This window comes from Crinia signifera, chromosome 1 (assembly GCF_055691185.1).
Source record: "Crinia signifera chromosome 1, ASM5569118v1, whole genome shotgun sequence".
NCBI lineage: Eukaryota > Metazoa > Chordata > Amphibia > Anura > Myobatrachidae > Crinia > Crinia signifera.
In genome coordinates, this window is record NC_139217.1 from 156,697,404 (window position 1) to 156,714,870 (window position 17,467).

General features: G+C 44.9%; 1 protein-coding gene across 2 annotated transcripts in view; it reads left to right on the plus strand.

The window, feature by feature from the left end:
• WRN (WRN RecQ like helicase) overlaps window positions 1-17,467 on the plus strand; it is a 109,012-nt gene that overhangs the window by 10,314 nt on the left and 81,231 nt on the right. For both annotated transcript variants that reach the window (XM_083175069.1, XM_083175077.1), the window contains exons 3-6: window positions 3,127-3,242; window positions 3,521-3,666; window positions 8,000-8,148; window positions 15,545-15,694. In XM_083175069.1, the coding sequence (XP_083031195.1) occupies window positions 3,127-3,242; window positions 3,521-3,666; window positions 8,000-8,148; window positions 15,545-15,694 (561 nt within the window). The remainder of the gene's footprint in view (window positions 1-3,126; window positions 3,243-3,520; window positions 3,667-7,999; window positions 8,149-15,544; window positions 15,695-17,467) is intronic.

The window sequence follows — 17,467 nt, forward strand, 5'->3', positions numbered from 1 at the left end:
ACACTTTAAAATAGGTTATTGAGAATATGCAAACAATAAGGTATAAATCTCTCACTTCCATAAAGTGAGAGATGCATTCCTTTTCGGTTTAATTTGGGAAGTGCTTATTCAGCATGAATCACTCAATAGAGAAGTTTAAAATCGAGTGATTATTAAATTACTATGCATGAGGGGAATCGGTGACTGAAATTGTGAATGGATTGTAAATGCAATGTAGCTGCAATTTAAGTGACAGAAACTCGGCTTTTGGGGGTAGTGACATGGGGTGTTTTCTCAGTCAACTGCAACTTTTCAGATTAACAACCCATGCAAGTTTAAGCCCTATATCAGTGTTGCAATGTGTAAAATAATCTTCTAGGTTTATATCATCACATCAAATAGTTCACCTTCCATTGAATGATGCATGAATGATGCACACTAGCTTATTTTATTCTCGCCTTTGGGTTTATCTTCACTAGAGATACACTACTGATTTCATCTTTTTCAGTCCAATCCATAATATTTGGTGCAATTTTGTGTACTCTGAAAAACACATGAGAATCCAATTAAAGGTGATTTAGAACTGAAGCCAAAATTGGAAGTTAGGGATGCTTTGCTTCTTTTGCAAAGTCTATGGTGAATACCTTGATCCTCCCTAATAGCCATGATGATCAGGTAAATTTAGCCAAATGCCTAGATCATTTGAATTGCCTTGGGGCATTTAAGCCTAGAGCCAGCTGAGCTTTACAGTGGCCAGCAGTGGCGTATTGGGACAACGGCATGTAATGACAACCATAGCACCCTTTACTAATGTTCTGCAGTGGCCTAAGGGGTTAGTGAGGTAGTGTCATAACTGTACCCAGCGTTACAACCCTACATTAATTTCATTGCCTGCTCTTCCTGGCAACTGGTCCCTCCGCTAGGACTAGTCTCCATTGAGCTACTTTTATTTTCTTGTTCCGCCCCTTCTCTCTTTACTCCTCCACTGTCTCTGTTCCATCCCATAGTCCCTCTCCTCTCACCTGTCTGCTCTGTAGCTCCTCCCCCTCCTCCTCTTTCTCTCCTCAAGCATCCCTCATCTGACCTGTCTGCTTCTCTGTTCCCCCTCCTTTCCTATTTTTTCACCCCTCCTCCCTGCTTCTTAAGGCTCAGCTCGTCCTCATCCTTCATGGCTGTTCGGCTTCCTCCATCAGCTGACACTAAGAGACCTGAGCACATGGTAACTAATTCTACATAGGAGTGTGTACTTTCTAATACAGTGGGGACAATTTTTACTAAGATGTGAGTTCTATTTCACATGGGATGTTGCAATGAGCAACCAACCAGTCGTCATCTATTCTCTCCTAGAACAGTGGTTCTCAACCTCGGTCCTCAAAACCCCCCAACAGTTCACATTTTCCAGGTCACCCTGCAGGTTTACTCATCATTCACTGGCACAATTTAAAAGATCCACAGGTGGAGCTAATAACTTCACTTGTGATTCTGTGTGGAGACCTGGAAAAGGTGCACTGTTGGGGGTCATGAGGACCGAGTTTGAGAACCACTGTTCTAGAAGGTGATAAATAAGTAGATTCGGATTAGTAGTCCATAGCAACATCCCATGTGAAATATAACTCCCATTTTAGTAAATTTCCCCCAGTGTGTGTGTGTGTGTTACAGTATAATACACAAGTAGGGGACTATTGGTAATGGTGGGGCATTATTTACAGTATAATATGCTGGGGTGCATTATATTGGTGAGGTTGGGTTGTCATTTATAAAGAAATGTGGTGGTTTGTTCTAAAGGTATAAAAACATACACTGTATTTGTATTTAAAATGAATTTAATATGGTGTTTGGATTAAATATAAAGGTACTTGTGGAGTATCACAGCTCCCACGACCTTCATCGTATGCTGATTGTATGCTAAAAATCGCATCGCATGCGATCAAATCGCATGCGATGCGATCGCACCCGATTTTGCACTGAAATGCATCAGAATGCATTGAAATGTGTATTAAACTTGTGAAATGCCCCCAAATGCCATTTTTCATAGTGCACCACCCCCACTATCAACGTCAACCCGAAGCGTGGCAACCTTTTCATACCCCCACTATCCACGTCGGCGTGGAGTTGAGAATAGAATAGTGTGGCGAGCGCAGCAAGCCCCGCGCAGGGACGTGGATACCTTCACAGCTATACGCGTCCCCTCGCGGGCTTCACAGGTATCCGCGTCCCCTCGCGGGGCTCGCCACGCTTCAGGCTCGGCGGCTCGCTGCGCTCGCCACACTATTCTATTCTCAACTCCACGCCGACGTGGATAGTGGGGGTATGAAAAGGTCGTAGGACGCGTACCGCCGCCCCTTGCGGGCTCGCTGCGCTCGCCACGCTTCGGGTTGGCGTTGATAGTGGGGGTGGTGCACTATGAAAAATGGCATTTGGGGGCATTTCACTAGTTTAATACACATTTCAATGCATTCTGATGCATTTCAGTGCAAAATCGGGTGCCATCGCATCCGATGCGATCGCATACGATTTTTGAGCAAAAATCGGTAAAAATTGTATCGCATCGTATGCCACTACATATGGCATACGATGCCATACGATGGGGATGCGATGGCATACGATTTTTGAGCACAAATTCTCAAAAATCTGTAAAAATCGTATCGCATCGTATGCCACTACATATGGCATACGATGGGAGCCGTGATACTCCACAAGTACCAATATAAATGTATGTACTATACCAGCCATTGTTTTTTTTTAGCTCCAGCTGTTGCAATTAACTTAATTTTCTGTTAGAAACAGGTGACCGGCTTGCATAAATACTCATAGGACCACAGAGTCCTGGATACCAACTCCCTCACAGCCACTAAATAGTGGTGTAGAGGGATGAAGAGCAGCATAGGGATGTAAAGGAGTCTAGAGTGGTCTAGAGCAGTATATAATTGGTAATAGGCCAATGTCCTGCTCTTCAATGAATGAAATAATAAACTACTGTAGCCCCTTTTCCCAACTCAGACTTCTTCCATGCTGCATTGGTACCATGTGGGGTATACATACATTTATTGGTAAGCTTTTGGTAAAGATTTCATTTATATATTGTGACATTCTGCTAGCTTGTTTGTTTCAATTATGCTCAAGTCAGGATTTTCCTTTATATATTAGAAGCCTGGGCGCACAATTAACCTCTTTGAAGACAATCTCCCATTTTTGGAATTTGGTGGCTCCATTGTCTATAGCTATGAAGCGAATGACTGCTCTTTCTTGTCTGAGATGATCAGGTGAGCCCTTTCAAATAACATAATGTTTCTAGTTGTACTTTAGTTATGTGGCTTTTGATGGTAGTAATAGCATGTATACTTTCCTCATGCCCCTTAGTGTCAGGTGCTGTATCTATTATGGTTCCACAACTCGACACAGCTGGGATGGCACCTGCCACATATAATTTTTGTTGCGGTTTGGTTGGATTGTAGCATTGTTGGTTTGATTTTAAAGTTCTGGTTAATTAATAAACTTAAAGTGCATTTGTAATTAAGAGTTACATACTTTATTATTTTAGAGAGGGACTCCAAGAAGGAGAAGCAGTTGGATTTGACATTGAATGGCCCCCTGTTTACTTAAAGGGCAAAACTGGGAAGGTTGCTCTCATCCAAGTATGCATTTCAGAAAAGCAGTGCTACTTATTTCACATTTCCTCTATGACAGGTGGGTGTTTTTAATATAAAATGATCAAGAAATACTGCTTTTAGAAATAATTTTTTTTTCAAAGTTGTATGTCTAAATAACCAGAATGCTTTAGTCCATATACTAAATATGTGATCGTTGTTTGATGTTACTCATATTTCTTATACAAGTATTACTGTTTGTATTAGAAATTTCTTTCCCATGTCTAAAAAACTGTTCAGTCATACTTCACTCATTTTTAATTGCAGTTGTCCCTTTTTGCAATGCAATATACCTGTTGAATATGATAAATATTGTGAAGCTTATGTTCCACTTAAAAAAAAATTGTACCAAAAAAAGGTTTCTTTTTAATTAGAGCTGAGTGAGCTCAGTTTTACTTCGATCTCAAAACAGGATCTTATTGGCTAGCTATCCAAAACACCTGACAGCCAATAACTAATTGGAAAAATCCGAAATTGTGATAATTTGGTGAAAAGATCCAAGTAAAACCAAATTCGCTCACCACTAGTTTTAATTAGTAAAGAGAGGAAAATAATATTTTAAGGGATTATTTTTGGTACTTGTGTAGTTTCATGGCGCCACCCGATATCGCATGCGATTTACAGATGGGGCAGGCCTCTTCCTTGCTGGCGAATCTCCAGAACGTCAGCGCTGGCGATCCGCCAGCAGCCTGCCTCACCATCTGACTGAGATGCGCATGCGCATCTCAATCTCCGTCGGCGGGGTGACGGGAACCCTGTCCGTCTCCGCCTCAGGGAGATGGACAGAGTTAGGGGGGGTGCGGGCAGGCGGCGGGGACCCCTGGGGAGCGGCTGGATGCCACTATCCACTCCGACATGGAGTTGATTTTATATAGCGTGGCGAGCCACCGACGCCGAAGCGTTGCGATGGGACACGGATTACTTGACCTGTATTCTCTGAGTCCGGGGAATACATTTCAAGTAAGATGTGTCCCCTCGCGGGGCACGCTAAGCTCGCCACGCTTCAACTCCATGCTGTAGTGGATAGTTGTGTTATGAACAGGTACTAAATCGCATGCAAATCGCATGCAATTTAGTGGCGCCGTGAAACTACACAAGTAGTTGCATGCTCCTCTGACCAGCGACTTCCCCGGCCTCCTCTCCCGGCAGTGTGTCATTTTCATCAGCGACCATCTCTGGTCGCAGTTGAAAACGGGACACTGAGCAATATATTGCCAGTGATCATATTGCCCCATGTGTATGCACCTTTAGACTGAGATCTTTTATTGCCATTTGTAATTGGCTGCTTGTAGATATGAATTGCTCATATTGTAACATATAAGAAGAGCAATTATAAGGAGTTCAATTATTAATTATCATAATGCTAAATTATTTACTTGTACTTCCAGCACTGATCGAATGGCGCCCAGTCCCCCTGCCTGTAACACCTCATCACCCTGCTTGCATTCTTACAGTCTGCAGATTAAATTTTCCGTATTTCTGTACAGCATTAGTACAGAAAACTACATACAGTATAATAAACATTTGTTTTCCCCTGTCCTACTCTAATGTGCTGAAGTTTAGCAGGGATAAAGCAGAGCTGCGCATTTTCGAATCCACTGTTACTGCTTTTCTATATTTGTATTGCCTTTATAATATGAGATGCAGTCCAAACATTTTTTTCGTTATCTTCCTCTTCATATAATAATATTACACTCTAGTATGGTAGCAAACGCCCGCATTTTGCCATACTTTGTTTCACATAATAGAACATCTATGTGTACAGGTACTAGGGTTAAAAGTCTTGGCCTGACTCTTAAGGCCCATACACACTAGATGATTTTCAGCTGAAAAATCGCTCATTTTGGCCGTTTTGAGCGATTTTCAGCTGAAAATCGCCCAGTGTGTATAGGCCACCGATGGTAGACTAGCGATGATGCGCGCTCCCGCATCATCGCTAGCAAAATCTCTAGTCTGCTGGTTTAACCAGCATGCCAGAGATGATGGCTGGTTTATTCAGCCATCATCTCTGTGTGTGTACGCCCCTCACGGCTGCCGGGCTGAAAGATTATCGACTTTGAGCCCGGCAGACCGCCCCGCTGCCTCCCTTTCTCCCTCCCCCTGAAGTGCTGCTCACTCCCCCTGCTCCCTATAGCACTGCACGGATCAGGGAGGTAAAAGCCGCCGCCGTCACCCGCCCCCATCCGCAGCAGCGCCAGCACCTCTGGTTCCCCTCTCCCTCCCCGGCTCCCCCTGCACCGCATACTCACGGCCGCCCGTCGTCTGCAGCAGCTCCGAGTCCCCCTGTCAGTACGCCAGCTCCTGACCTGCTCCCCCTGCTCTGTATATACATGGAGCAGGGAGAAAAAGCTGCCCGCCCGCCTGCCTGTCCAGTCTCCAACTCCCCTGCCCGCAGCAGCACTATTGATTTAGCTGGTAATATATACATTGCTGGCACATGCCAGCAATGTATATATTTCTGGTAGCCCTACCCACCAATGAATATATATTAGCTGTTAATATATACATTGCTGGCACATGCCAGCAATGTATATATTTCTGGTAGCTCTGCCCACCAATGAATATATATTAGCTGGTAATATATACATTGCTGGCACATGCCAGCAATGTATATATTTCTGTTAGCCCTGCCCACCAATGTTTATTAATAAAATATGAGGCGCTAATGTATGGCCGGCACTGTCTATGTTACCGCCACCACTGCCCCCCAACGTACATTATGTTATGGGGGTAACACATGCATTGCTGGTCTGCATCAGCAATATATGTGTTACCGCCGCCACTGTCAAACGCCTGTGATCCCTGGTCGTTTGCGGTCTTATTGACAGCAGACAGACATTTTGGGGCATGCCATTACCATTTTCTGGGAGTTCACCAGAAAATGCAGGTGTTCCCCAGCCATTCTGAGTCGTCAGTGCCCACCTCCCCCTCCACCCTTGGAATTCAAACTCAGCCCATTATGTAAATAGCCTTTTATATGAAAGATTTTCAGCAAAGTCTTTCACCTCCTGAAAATCTCTTGCTCTTTGGGAAAATAGCGCAGTGTGTACGCACTACTTTGGTGACACATATATCTTTCAAAGATTTTGGCAAAGTCCTTTGAAATGAAAATCTTCTAGTGTGTATGGGCCTTAAGTGGTTTGTAATGCAAATGCAACGCCCATTGCAGATTAAATATATACTGAATGCTAATTTGACTACACTTACAGATGGAGCCTTCTTCAACTAGCTTTCTCTGGTTAGCCATGGTGTGCCATGGCTCACCAAGGCCTATTGTTCTCAGCTGCAATGCAATACATAGAACAATACAGTAGGTGATTAGCAGAGGATTAAGTCCAAGAGCTCTGTTCTAAAGTGCGTGCATCTACATGATTTCACTGCAGTGCTCTTCCTTGTGCAAGAGTAGACCTCGTTATTCTCCTCAGCAGGACTTACACATATTCTAGACCAGTGGTTCACAACCACGGTCCTCAAGGACCCCCAACAGTTGATGTATTTCTAGGTCACCCGGCAGGGGTACAGGTGTACTCATTATTTACTGACACATTTTTAAAAGATTCACAGGTATAGCTACTTATTTTACTTGTGATTCTCTGTTGGGACCTGAAAAATGTGCACTGTTTGGGGGTATTTGGGGACCAAGGTTGAGAACCACTGCTCTAGATCATGCTAAAAGAAGGTTATGCTACTGATTTTGGCATCCAGAATGCATATATAATGCTTTCTACACACCCATAATGCACCTTGACACACCCACAATACACACTTGCATGCCTTCAGTTGTTGTCACTCAGTTGCCACCAACAAATGTCCATTTGGTTGCAAGGAAATGGTTGATATGCATGCAACTCCGAATCATGCATATGTTTGAAAATACCTATGCAGCCCCTGGTGCTTCCACATTATTATTTGTTATTTATAGAGAGTACACAGAGAGTAGTTAGCCATTTGCAGCGCTTTACAGAAAGTGGTTGACCTTTCACATTAGGCCCATGTGGAACTCTATATTATATATATACACACACACACACACACACACACACACACACACACACACACACACACACGTTTTGAGGTGGGAGAGTAAGCCTACACCAGCACAAGAAGAATATACAAACTCCACACAGGGCTGTGGTGGGCATCTAACACATGACCTCAGTGCTTAAGGCTCAACAGTAATGCTTACCATTACACCAAGTGTGCTGCAGTGTGTCACCCGTTGCTAAGTGTCTGCATATGAAGTTGCGTTTAGCTTATTGTTAGGCCCTGTGTGTGTTGAGCATGTGGACCGGTTTCTTGAATTATTTACAAACACTGTATTCATCAGACGTTTATAGACCATAATTAGATGTGTGTATTATTATTATGCTTAGGTTTTCCAAAGGGTCTTAAGAGGTTGCTAGAAGATGTGACCATAAAGAAAGTTGGTGTAGGGATCGAAGGAGACCAGTGGAAGCTAATGAGCGACTGTGATCTGAAACTGAAAGGATTTGTTGAACTTTCTGATTTGGCCAACCAAAAAGTATGTAATGTTCCATGTGAAAATGTTGTTGGGATTTTTTGTTTAAGAAAGGAATGTTTTTGATTTATTCTACTTTCTTACATTCAGATATGCTAACATACATAGATTCTACATTTATGTATTTTTAACAACTTTGTACTTTTCATAACACGAATTTGATGTGTAAAATATCAGTGACTTACTGCTGTAGAGTCTCAGCTGGAACGTATTTGCGTTTCAGCGCTAAAGCTCATCCTAGGTCAGGGTCACCTGTTGTCTACATCAGAGTTCTCCCTCCAGGTGCATAATCTCTAAGCAAGGAGGCCAGGGTACATTGTGCTGTTAAACATCCTGAGTAGAGGGCCGTTCCAAAGGCTATGAGAGCTACTCTATTTCATAAATATATATTTCACTTTCATTCAGTATGGGGTACTGAGGTCTTATAACCTTGGGAATAGAGGGTATCTGACAGGAGACAGGCACATAACATTTTCTTCAACCAGGGTGTGCTGGCTCCTCCCCTCTACTTCCCCTTACTAGCCAGTTTTAGAAAATGTGCCCTCAGGAGAGGATGCACACTCCTGGAGCTCCAGAGAGTTTTTCTTCAATTTCTTTTAGTTTGTTATTTTCGGGTTGCTGTTTGGGCTTAACAGCTTCCATGCGACGAGGGAAGCCGGGGGAAGGGACTGCTGCAGGCCTTTCAAGGAACCGAGCTGATCCCTGCTGCAGGTCCACCGACCTGAGAGGGTGCTGTTACCGCAGGCATTGCGCCGCAGCGAGCACACCCCCAGCTGCCGCACACCCCTGGCTCAGCCTGAAAATGTCGGTGGTGAGTAATAACCGGGTCCCCTCAGTGGGGTACGCCGGTTTTATGTGCGGCATAATGGCGATGGCAGCGCGGTGGCCCTGCACAGGGATCGCGCGCAGCTGTTTTAACACTGCAGCCACGCAGACTGACTGGATGCCAGGCATTGCCACTGGACCACCAGGGCATATACCGCTATGTGGGTCAACCCTTATTAAAGGGTTACCAGGCACCAGTATAAATATTAGCATAACCCGGATGCCATTACAAGGGGCGGGGCTTAGCTCAGAGCGGGACCTGAGCGCGCCTGTACACTGCTTCCTGCTTCTTCTCATGCTGTGGGCGCCATTACAGCAGAGCAGAGATCACTCCTCAGCGCAGCCTTGAAGGGAGAGAGATCAGTCAGCAGAGACAGCAAGTATAGCGCTTGATAGCGCTTCTAGTGAGCTATAAGCCACTGATAGCAGCACACAGTATTGATAATATTGGTGTCTGTGCATAAAAGCCGGTCTATCTAATCGGTAGTCCAGGTTACAGGGTGCTGGTGTCCCCCATATTCCTCTGAGTCCCCCACTGCTAGTTAAGCAATTTTACACTGTCATATATATATATATGTGAAACTGCACATAGTGTGTTAGATACATATATACTACTGTACATTCACTGTGTGTGTGTTCAGCGTGACTGCAGTGTGTTTAAGGGGGTATTATTTTCTCCAACATGGTGAGAAAAATAACTTGCATGATTTGCAGCAACAAGTTTGCTCCTAGCTCCACATCACAGGTTGCATGTGAGCAATGTATGTCACCACAGCTCAGTAGCATGTCTCCACAGCGCAGTAGCTCGCAGGCTGACTCCCAGGAACCTTCATGGGCTACTGGTATGAAAGCCATGTTAGAGACTGTCTCATCACAGCTGGCGACAAATAATTTACAGACTAAGCAAGTCCAACAGGATTTAAAGGTCCTGTCAGCAAGGGTGGATATTCTTACACCCATGCCAGGGGTGTCCCTCAAAATGGCACTTGATGCCGTGGCACCTGACTCCGATATAGATAATGGCGATGGTGACACAGATATTGTACATTCACAGGCGTCACAGTCTTGCATTCAAGGTACTGAAAACCTTGTCCTTGCTGTTAGAGAAGTACTAGATTTACCTCTAGCCACACCGGTTGAGGGTGACCCATTTTTTGTGTCACACAGAAGGCAAGACATAGTCTTTCCTGAACAGTCTGATTTAGAAGAGGTGTTCAAAGCTGCCTGGAAAGCGTTTTAAATCTACCTTCCCTTTTGACCCCACGGGCAGGAAGGTGTGGGAGGAGCCCCCTATAGTGGACGCTTCGGTGTCCCGCCTTTCAAAAAAGGTGGTGCTCCCAGTCCCAGGTACCTCTACCTTAAAGGACGCGGTTGATAGGAAACTAGATGGCACAGTAAAGGCTATGTATACAGCCAGTGGGGCATCTCAACGCCCGGTGCTTGCTAGTTGCTGGATGGCAAAAGCTATCTTCACATGGGCAGGCCAGATACAAGAAGGCCTGTTGAGTGACATGGATGTGCCTACGGTAGCTGAAAAGCTATGCCACATCCAGGACACAGCAAAGATGATGAGCGAAGCACAAAAGGAGTTAGGTGCAATTAATGCCCACAACTCGGCCATGGCTGTGTCGGCCCGCAGGGCCCTGTGGTTGCGGCAGTGGGTCGCTGACGCGGACTCCAAACGCAGCGTAGAGAGTCTCCCCTTCACAGGGCATAGACTCTTTGGGAGTGAACTGGATGATTTGATATCAAAAGCTACGGCTGGTAAGTCCACATTCCTCCCGTCAGCCTCCACCCCGGTAAGACGCCCTTTAACAGGGGGTTCACAACAGTCCTTTCGGACCTCTAGATTCAGGTCCAAGGCCAGAGAAGGCTCCACCGCCAATAGAGGCGCCAGAGGTAAGCCTAGGAAGGCAGCTGCTGCAGCTACAAGAGACCGTAGCACAAGTGCGGCTACCCCTAAGCCCGCCGCATGACGGGCCACTCCCACCTCAGGATATTCCCGCGGTCTGGGCAAGACTGAGGTTCTTCAGTCACGTGTGGGATGCATCCGCCCTCGACCCTTGGGTCAGGGCCATTATTTCACACGGTTACAGGCTGGAGTTCGAAAGACCACCCCCCCAGAGATATTTCAGTTCGGGACTCCCTGCAGCAGCAGAGGATCGCAGAATCCTCAGACAAGCTGTACAAAAGCTGATCCTAGCACAGGTCATTATACCAGTGCCAGCTGCAGAAAGGAACAGGGGTTACTTTTCAAACCTATTTGTGGTTCCATAACCAGATGGGTCGGTTCAACCCATCTTAAATCTAAAGTCCCTGAACCCCTACTTGAGGGTGTTCAAGTTCCAAATGGAATCCCTGAGGGCAGTGATTGCAGGTCTGGAGGAGGGAGAATATCTAGCGTCCATCGATGTGAAGGACGCGTATCTCCACATACCGGTGTGGGCCCCACACCAGGCCTTCCTGAGATTTGCAATCCTGGAGGAACAATTCCAGTTCCAAACCCTACCGTTTGGACTTTCAACGGCCCCACGAGTCTTCACCAAAGTGATGGCGGAGATGATGTCCTCATTAAGGGGTCAAGGGATAAACATCATCCCATACTTGGACGACTTGTTGCTGAAAGCAGAGTCAGTGTCCAAGCTGCTGGGGGCCATAGAGACAACAAGACATCTCCTGTCTCAGCACGGATGGATCCTGAATATACCAAAATCTTCAATGATTCCGTCCCAACGTCTCCAGTTCTTGGGGATGATTTTGGACACAGTGGAGAGAAGGGTGTTTCTCCCAGGGGAGAAGATTGCAGCAATACAACAGCTGTTGAGGGGGGTGTTAGCCCCAGAAAGAGTCTCGGTCTACCTCTGCATCAGACTGATGGGAACTATGGTGGCCTCATTCGAGGTGCTGCAGTTCGGGAGATTCCACTCAAGAATTTTCCAGTGGGACCTATTGAGCAAGTGGTCGGGCTCACACATCCACATGCACAGGTTGATTCGCTTGTCTGTGAAGGCAAGACAGTCCCTGCAGTGGTGGCTACATACGCCAAATCTCCTGGCAGGGAGACGATTCGGGATCCAGGACTGGATCTTGCTGACCACAGATGCCAGCCTTCACGGCTGGGGGGCAGTTGCACAAGGGATGCGATTCCAGGGCCGGTGGTCATACATGGAAACTCAGCTCCACATAAACATCTTGGAACTGAGAGCTGTACACTATGCTCTTCTGGAGGCTCACTTCCTCCTGGAGCATCAGGCGATACAAGTCCCGTCGGACAACGCAACGACTGTTGCTTACATAAACCGCCAAGGCGGCACGAAGAGCAGAGCGTGCATGAGAGAAGTCTTCAAGATTCTGACCTGGGCAGAGACACATGCTGTGGCAATATCTGCCATCTTCATACCCGGGGTGGACAACTTGGAGGCGGATTTCCTGAGTCGTCACGACCTCCACCCCGGGGAATGGAGTCTGCATCCTCAGGTGTTCGGAAGCATTGTAGATCTGTGGGGGCTTCCACAGATAGACTTAATGGCCTCAAGGACCAACCACAAGGTGGAAAGGTATTGCTCAAGGACAAGAGATCCTCAAGCAGAGGCAACAGATGCTCTGACCGCGGACTGGTCATACAACCTAGTATACCTATTCCCTCCCCTCCCCCTCTTGGGGAGAGTGTTACAAAGGATCAGACATCAGAGGGTGCAGGCAATCCTAATAGCGCCGGATTGGCCCCGGAGAGCATGGTACGCAAGTCTGCAGAACATGCTGATAGAAGAACCGTGGCGGCTGCCTCTAAGAAGAGATCTTCTAGTACAAGGCCCCTTCGTCTACCAGGACTAAGGGCGTCTTCGTTTAACGGCCTGGAGGTTGAGCGGAACATCCTAGCTCTGAAGGGATTTCATTCCTCAGTCATAAACACCATGACCCGGGCCAGGAAGGCAGTGACGGCCTCGCACTACCATAAGATCTGGCGTAGATATGTGTCTTGGTGCGAGCACATTAGTTTTCCGCCAGCAGATTTTAAATTAGACCGTTTCCTGCATTTCTTGCAGGTGGGCCTTGATAAGGGACTCCGGCTGGGGTTAAAAAGTTTTAAGTTTCTTTAAAAGTTAAAATATCGTCCCTTTCTGTCTTTTTTCAAAAAAAGTTAGCGGTCTATCCTGAAGTCCAGACCTTTCTGCAAGGAGTCTTGAGGATATACCTAGATGTTGTCCTGGAGTTCCTTCAGTCAGCCTGGTTTGAACCAGTGGACTCCATTGACTTAAAATAACTCACCTGGAAGACGGTGACGCTACTGGCTCTGGCCTCGGCCAGAAGAGTTTCTGAGCTTGGTGCTCTCTCTTGTAAGAGCCCATACTTGATTTTCCATCAAGACAGGGCGGAACTTTGGATAAGACAGCAGTTCCTGCCTAAAGTGGTCTCGGCGTTCCATATGAACCAGCCGATTGTGGTTCCTTCTTGTTCAGGGCATAAGGATATTCCTGAGCCACTTGATGTGGTTAGAATCCTGTGTAAAGGGGAGGTTGTATGCAAGAAGCATACAGAAAAGGACAAATGTGCCTTTTTGGGCGCACTCTTTGTTCAATAATTTGATATGATTAATTCATTAAAACATAACTTTTATTAGCTTCTTATTCTAAAAAGTTGGGAGCATTACTCATTTCTTGGTCATTTGATACATTATCATTGACCGTCAATCAGAAAAAAAGGGGGGGGGAGGGGGTCACATACAACATTTAGACAAGACATAAACAGACATTTGAAGACATGCTAGACTTCTAGCTAGTCCTCATATGTAACCATCTAATTTATATGGCCTTTTACAATAATCAGGTTATAAATTTTATGTTTGTGATTTATTATTGGAATTTTTATAAATTTTTATCAATTTTTAAATTTATAAAAATTTATAAAAATTTATAAAAATTCCAATAATAAATCACAAACATAAAATTTATAACCTGATTATTGTAAAAGGCCATATAAATTAGATGGTTACATATGAGGACTAGCTAGAAGTCTAGCATGTCTTCAAATGTCTGTTTATGTCTTGTCTAAATGTTGTATGTGACCCCCCCCCCCCCCTTTTTTTCTGATTGACGGTCAATGATAATGTATCAAATGACCAAGAAATGAGTAATGCTCCCAACTTTTTAGAATAAGAAGCTAATAAAAGTTATGTTTTAATGAATTAATCAAATTATTGAACAAAGAGTGCGCCCAAAAAGGCACATTTGTCCTTTTCTGTATGCTTCTTGCATACAACCTCCCCTTTACACAGTTGCAAATACTGATGTGTTGGGCGCACCACCAATCCAAGACTACCACCATATAATTGAGTAGTCCAGTATATTGGTTAAACTAATGGTTCTAGTAAAATAGATCAAATATGTATTAAGTCTGTGCGGATCCATACCTTTTCTTTGTTGCACAGTGGTTAGAATCCTGCAGATCTACGTTAAGAGAACATCAAGGATCCGTAAGACGGAGTGTCTTTTTGTGTTGTATGACACACAAACGAAAGGATGCCCAGCATCGAAACAATCGATTGCTAGATGGATTCGTTCCACTATACAACAAGCATATGTGGCAGCCCATCTGACTATTCCGGCCTCAGTGAGAGCCCACTCCACTAGAGCCGTAGGAGCATCCTGTGCGGCTGCTCGGGGTGTGTCAGCATTGCAGCTATGTAGAGCTGCCACCGTCTGGTCAACACACTTTCGTCAAGTTTTATAAATTTGACACTGTGGCCAGTGATGATACCGAGTTTGGGCAGGCGGTGTTGCAACAGGCTCCGCACGTTCCGGCCCTTTCTGGAAGTTTTGGGACCTCCCAAGGTTATAAGAACTCAGTACCCCATACTGAATGAAAGTGAAAATAGGATTTTAATACCTACTGGTAAATCCTTTTCACTGAATTCAGATGGGGTACTGAGCGCCCGCCTCAGTGCAGTGCTCTGTTGCACAGGTTGTAATCCTGTTATTGCCTTCTTGCTGATTGCAATTTCTGGCATTCTGAAAAGTTATAGGTCCGTTGACCTGTTTGGGAGCAGCTGAGTTTTGGTGATTAATTGCTCCACAAAAATCTTAATATCATTTATGTTCTAAGTAACACAATTACGGGGTTAACTATGTTTAGTTGAGAGAGTTGTTGTGTTTGTTGTGGTGTGCTGGTGCAAATCTCACCACGTTATCTTAATGCTAATTCCTACCTCACATACGTTATCCTTCCTTCGGGCACAGTTTCTTAACTGGCTGGTAAGGGGAAGTAGAGGGGAGGAGCCAGCACACCCTGGTTGAAGAAAATGTTATGTGCCTGTCTCCTGTCGGATACCCTCTATTCCCAATGTTATAAGACCTCAGTACCCCATCTGAATTCAGTGAAAAGGATTTACCGGTAGGTATTAAAATCCTATTTTTTCTATGGAATTGAAGCTTTCGTTTATAATTTATTTTATAACCTAACTAGAAAGTAAAATTTACTATGTTTCACAGCCATTGTCAATATAATCCTGATCACAGATGTTGAGATGTCTTAAAAATTGTAAAGGGCTTTCGTTTTTTTTTTTTTTTTTTTGTAGCTTAAATGCAAAGAGAAGTGGAGTCTGAATGGCTTGGTTAAACACCTGTTATACAAGCAGCTTCTGAAGGAGGACTCCGTGCGCTGCAGCAGCTGGGACAGGTTTCCGCTGACTGATGACCAGAAATTGTATGCAGCATCTGATGCTTATGTAAGTTTCATTATCAAGCAAATTATTCCGTTATACCATAAAGGTTCTCATTTCTGTTCTACTTAGTTTGGCCCATATATATTTGAACATTGTCTCAATTTGTTATTTTAGCTGTTTACTAAAATGTACCTAAGTTACAATTATGCAATGAATAAGCTCTGTGTGTGTGTGTGTGTGTGTGTGTGTGTGTGTGTGTGTTACATATATAAAAGGCAACACACAAATAAAGAACAGATGCAGAGAGGAACACTGCACACCGTACTGCCAAAGAATCACATGGAAAGCTCCAATCCAATTAGAATGGGTGTGACGGATGGAATGCATAGACTAGTCTCTGTCACCCACAGGGGCAAAGAAGTGTCAAGGACATGGGGTGTCTACTGTAGAATACCAGCTTTGTAAATGATGATCACAGTGTACCGGAAGCAGGCTTGAACTTAGACCCATTGGAACCACAAAGATGGAAAATGGTATCAGGAAAATGAAATGTCAGCAACCAGAAATATGTAAGACAATGAAGTAATGTGGTAGCAAAGTCAGAAGGCAACGTGAATCCTACATCAAAGTCATTTGGTGTGTACTGGAGGTTTTAGACAGACATTGTGAGTACACACACGGAAAAGTCCAAGGTTTGAGATTGGAGTCAGTCAATCTGCAAGTGATAGAAGGGAAGTGGATATAGGACTGACAAGTGATAGCTAATCCAATCAGTCATGAACCCATCCTGAATTAAGCTAAAGAGCTTGCCTAAAACCCATATTAAAAAGGATTTTTTCTGCTAGCGCTCAGTTACCTTTTGAGCGAAGGGGCTGCAGAGTGTTGGGCTGTCCTAGCCCAAAAGTGCAATAAACAGAATTGGGTTTACACTGCGCTCACCTTCTAGCAAACCTCTGTGGGTGCACAGGGGGTTGCTCTGTGTGATGCACGTGGCGTGCAGTATTGTTGTGGATATCAATAATGACCAGTTGAATATCTGGTTCAGATATAAACCCAATTCTGTTTAAAACCCATATTAACCATATTTACTAGAGCAATGTGTGACACTGCAGTTTCTTGTCCCCTATACAACATTTGTCCCAAATTTTTGATGATTTGCAAGAGACCAGGGGCCAGATGCACTAAGCTTCGAAAGTGATAAAATGGAGAGTGATAAACAATCAGACCCTGCCTCACAGTTTTCAAACACAGCCTGTAACATGGCAGGTAGGATCTGATTGGTTGGTTGTTTATAAATCTCAATTTTATCACTTTTGAAGCTTAGTGCATCTGGCCCCAGAGCTGGCTATCCACTGATGTCCCCCATTTATTGCAAATTATAAAGAGTTGTTATAGTAAGCAATATGTATGCCGCATTTGTCAAAATATCCATTTGACACGCTTTGGTTCTTATGCTAGCTTGCCGTATTTATGTCCTACTGTAACCTCGGTAACTACTGGGGTGCACTGTTAAAGGTCTAGCCTGAAAATTGACTCACTGTGACTAACTGCCTGCGGGAGCTAGGCACATCACTGCTCACTCTTGGGCTTTTTAATTTAGAGATCTGCAATCAGCAAGAGGACAGGCAGGTATCTTTCTGTGACAAGGGAGCTGCTTGGGGGACCCGTGCGGCTCTCCTCTGGGTCCCTGGCTGGTGGGACCACCATCCCTGAGGAACTGGACTCCGCTGAATGCAGTGTGCCTTGCGGACCGCATTCAGTCAGTCCACCGCCGGCCAGCACAGCAGGGGTACATATACCTTGGCTCCGTAATGGCGGGGAGGCCAGGTAAATGTA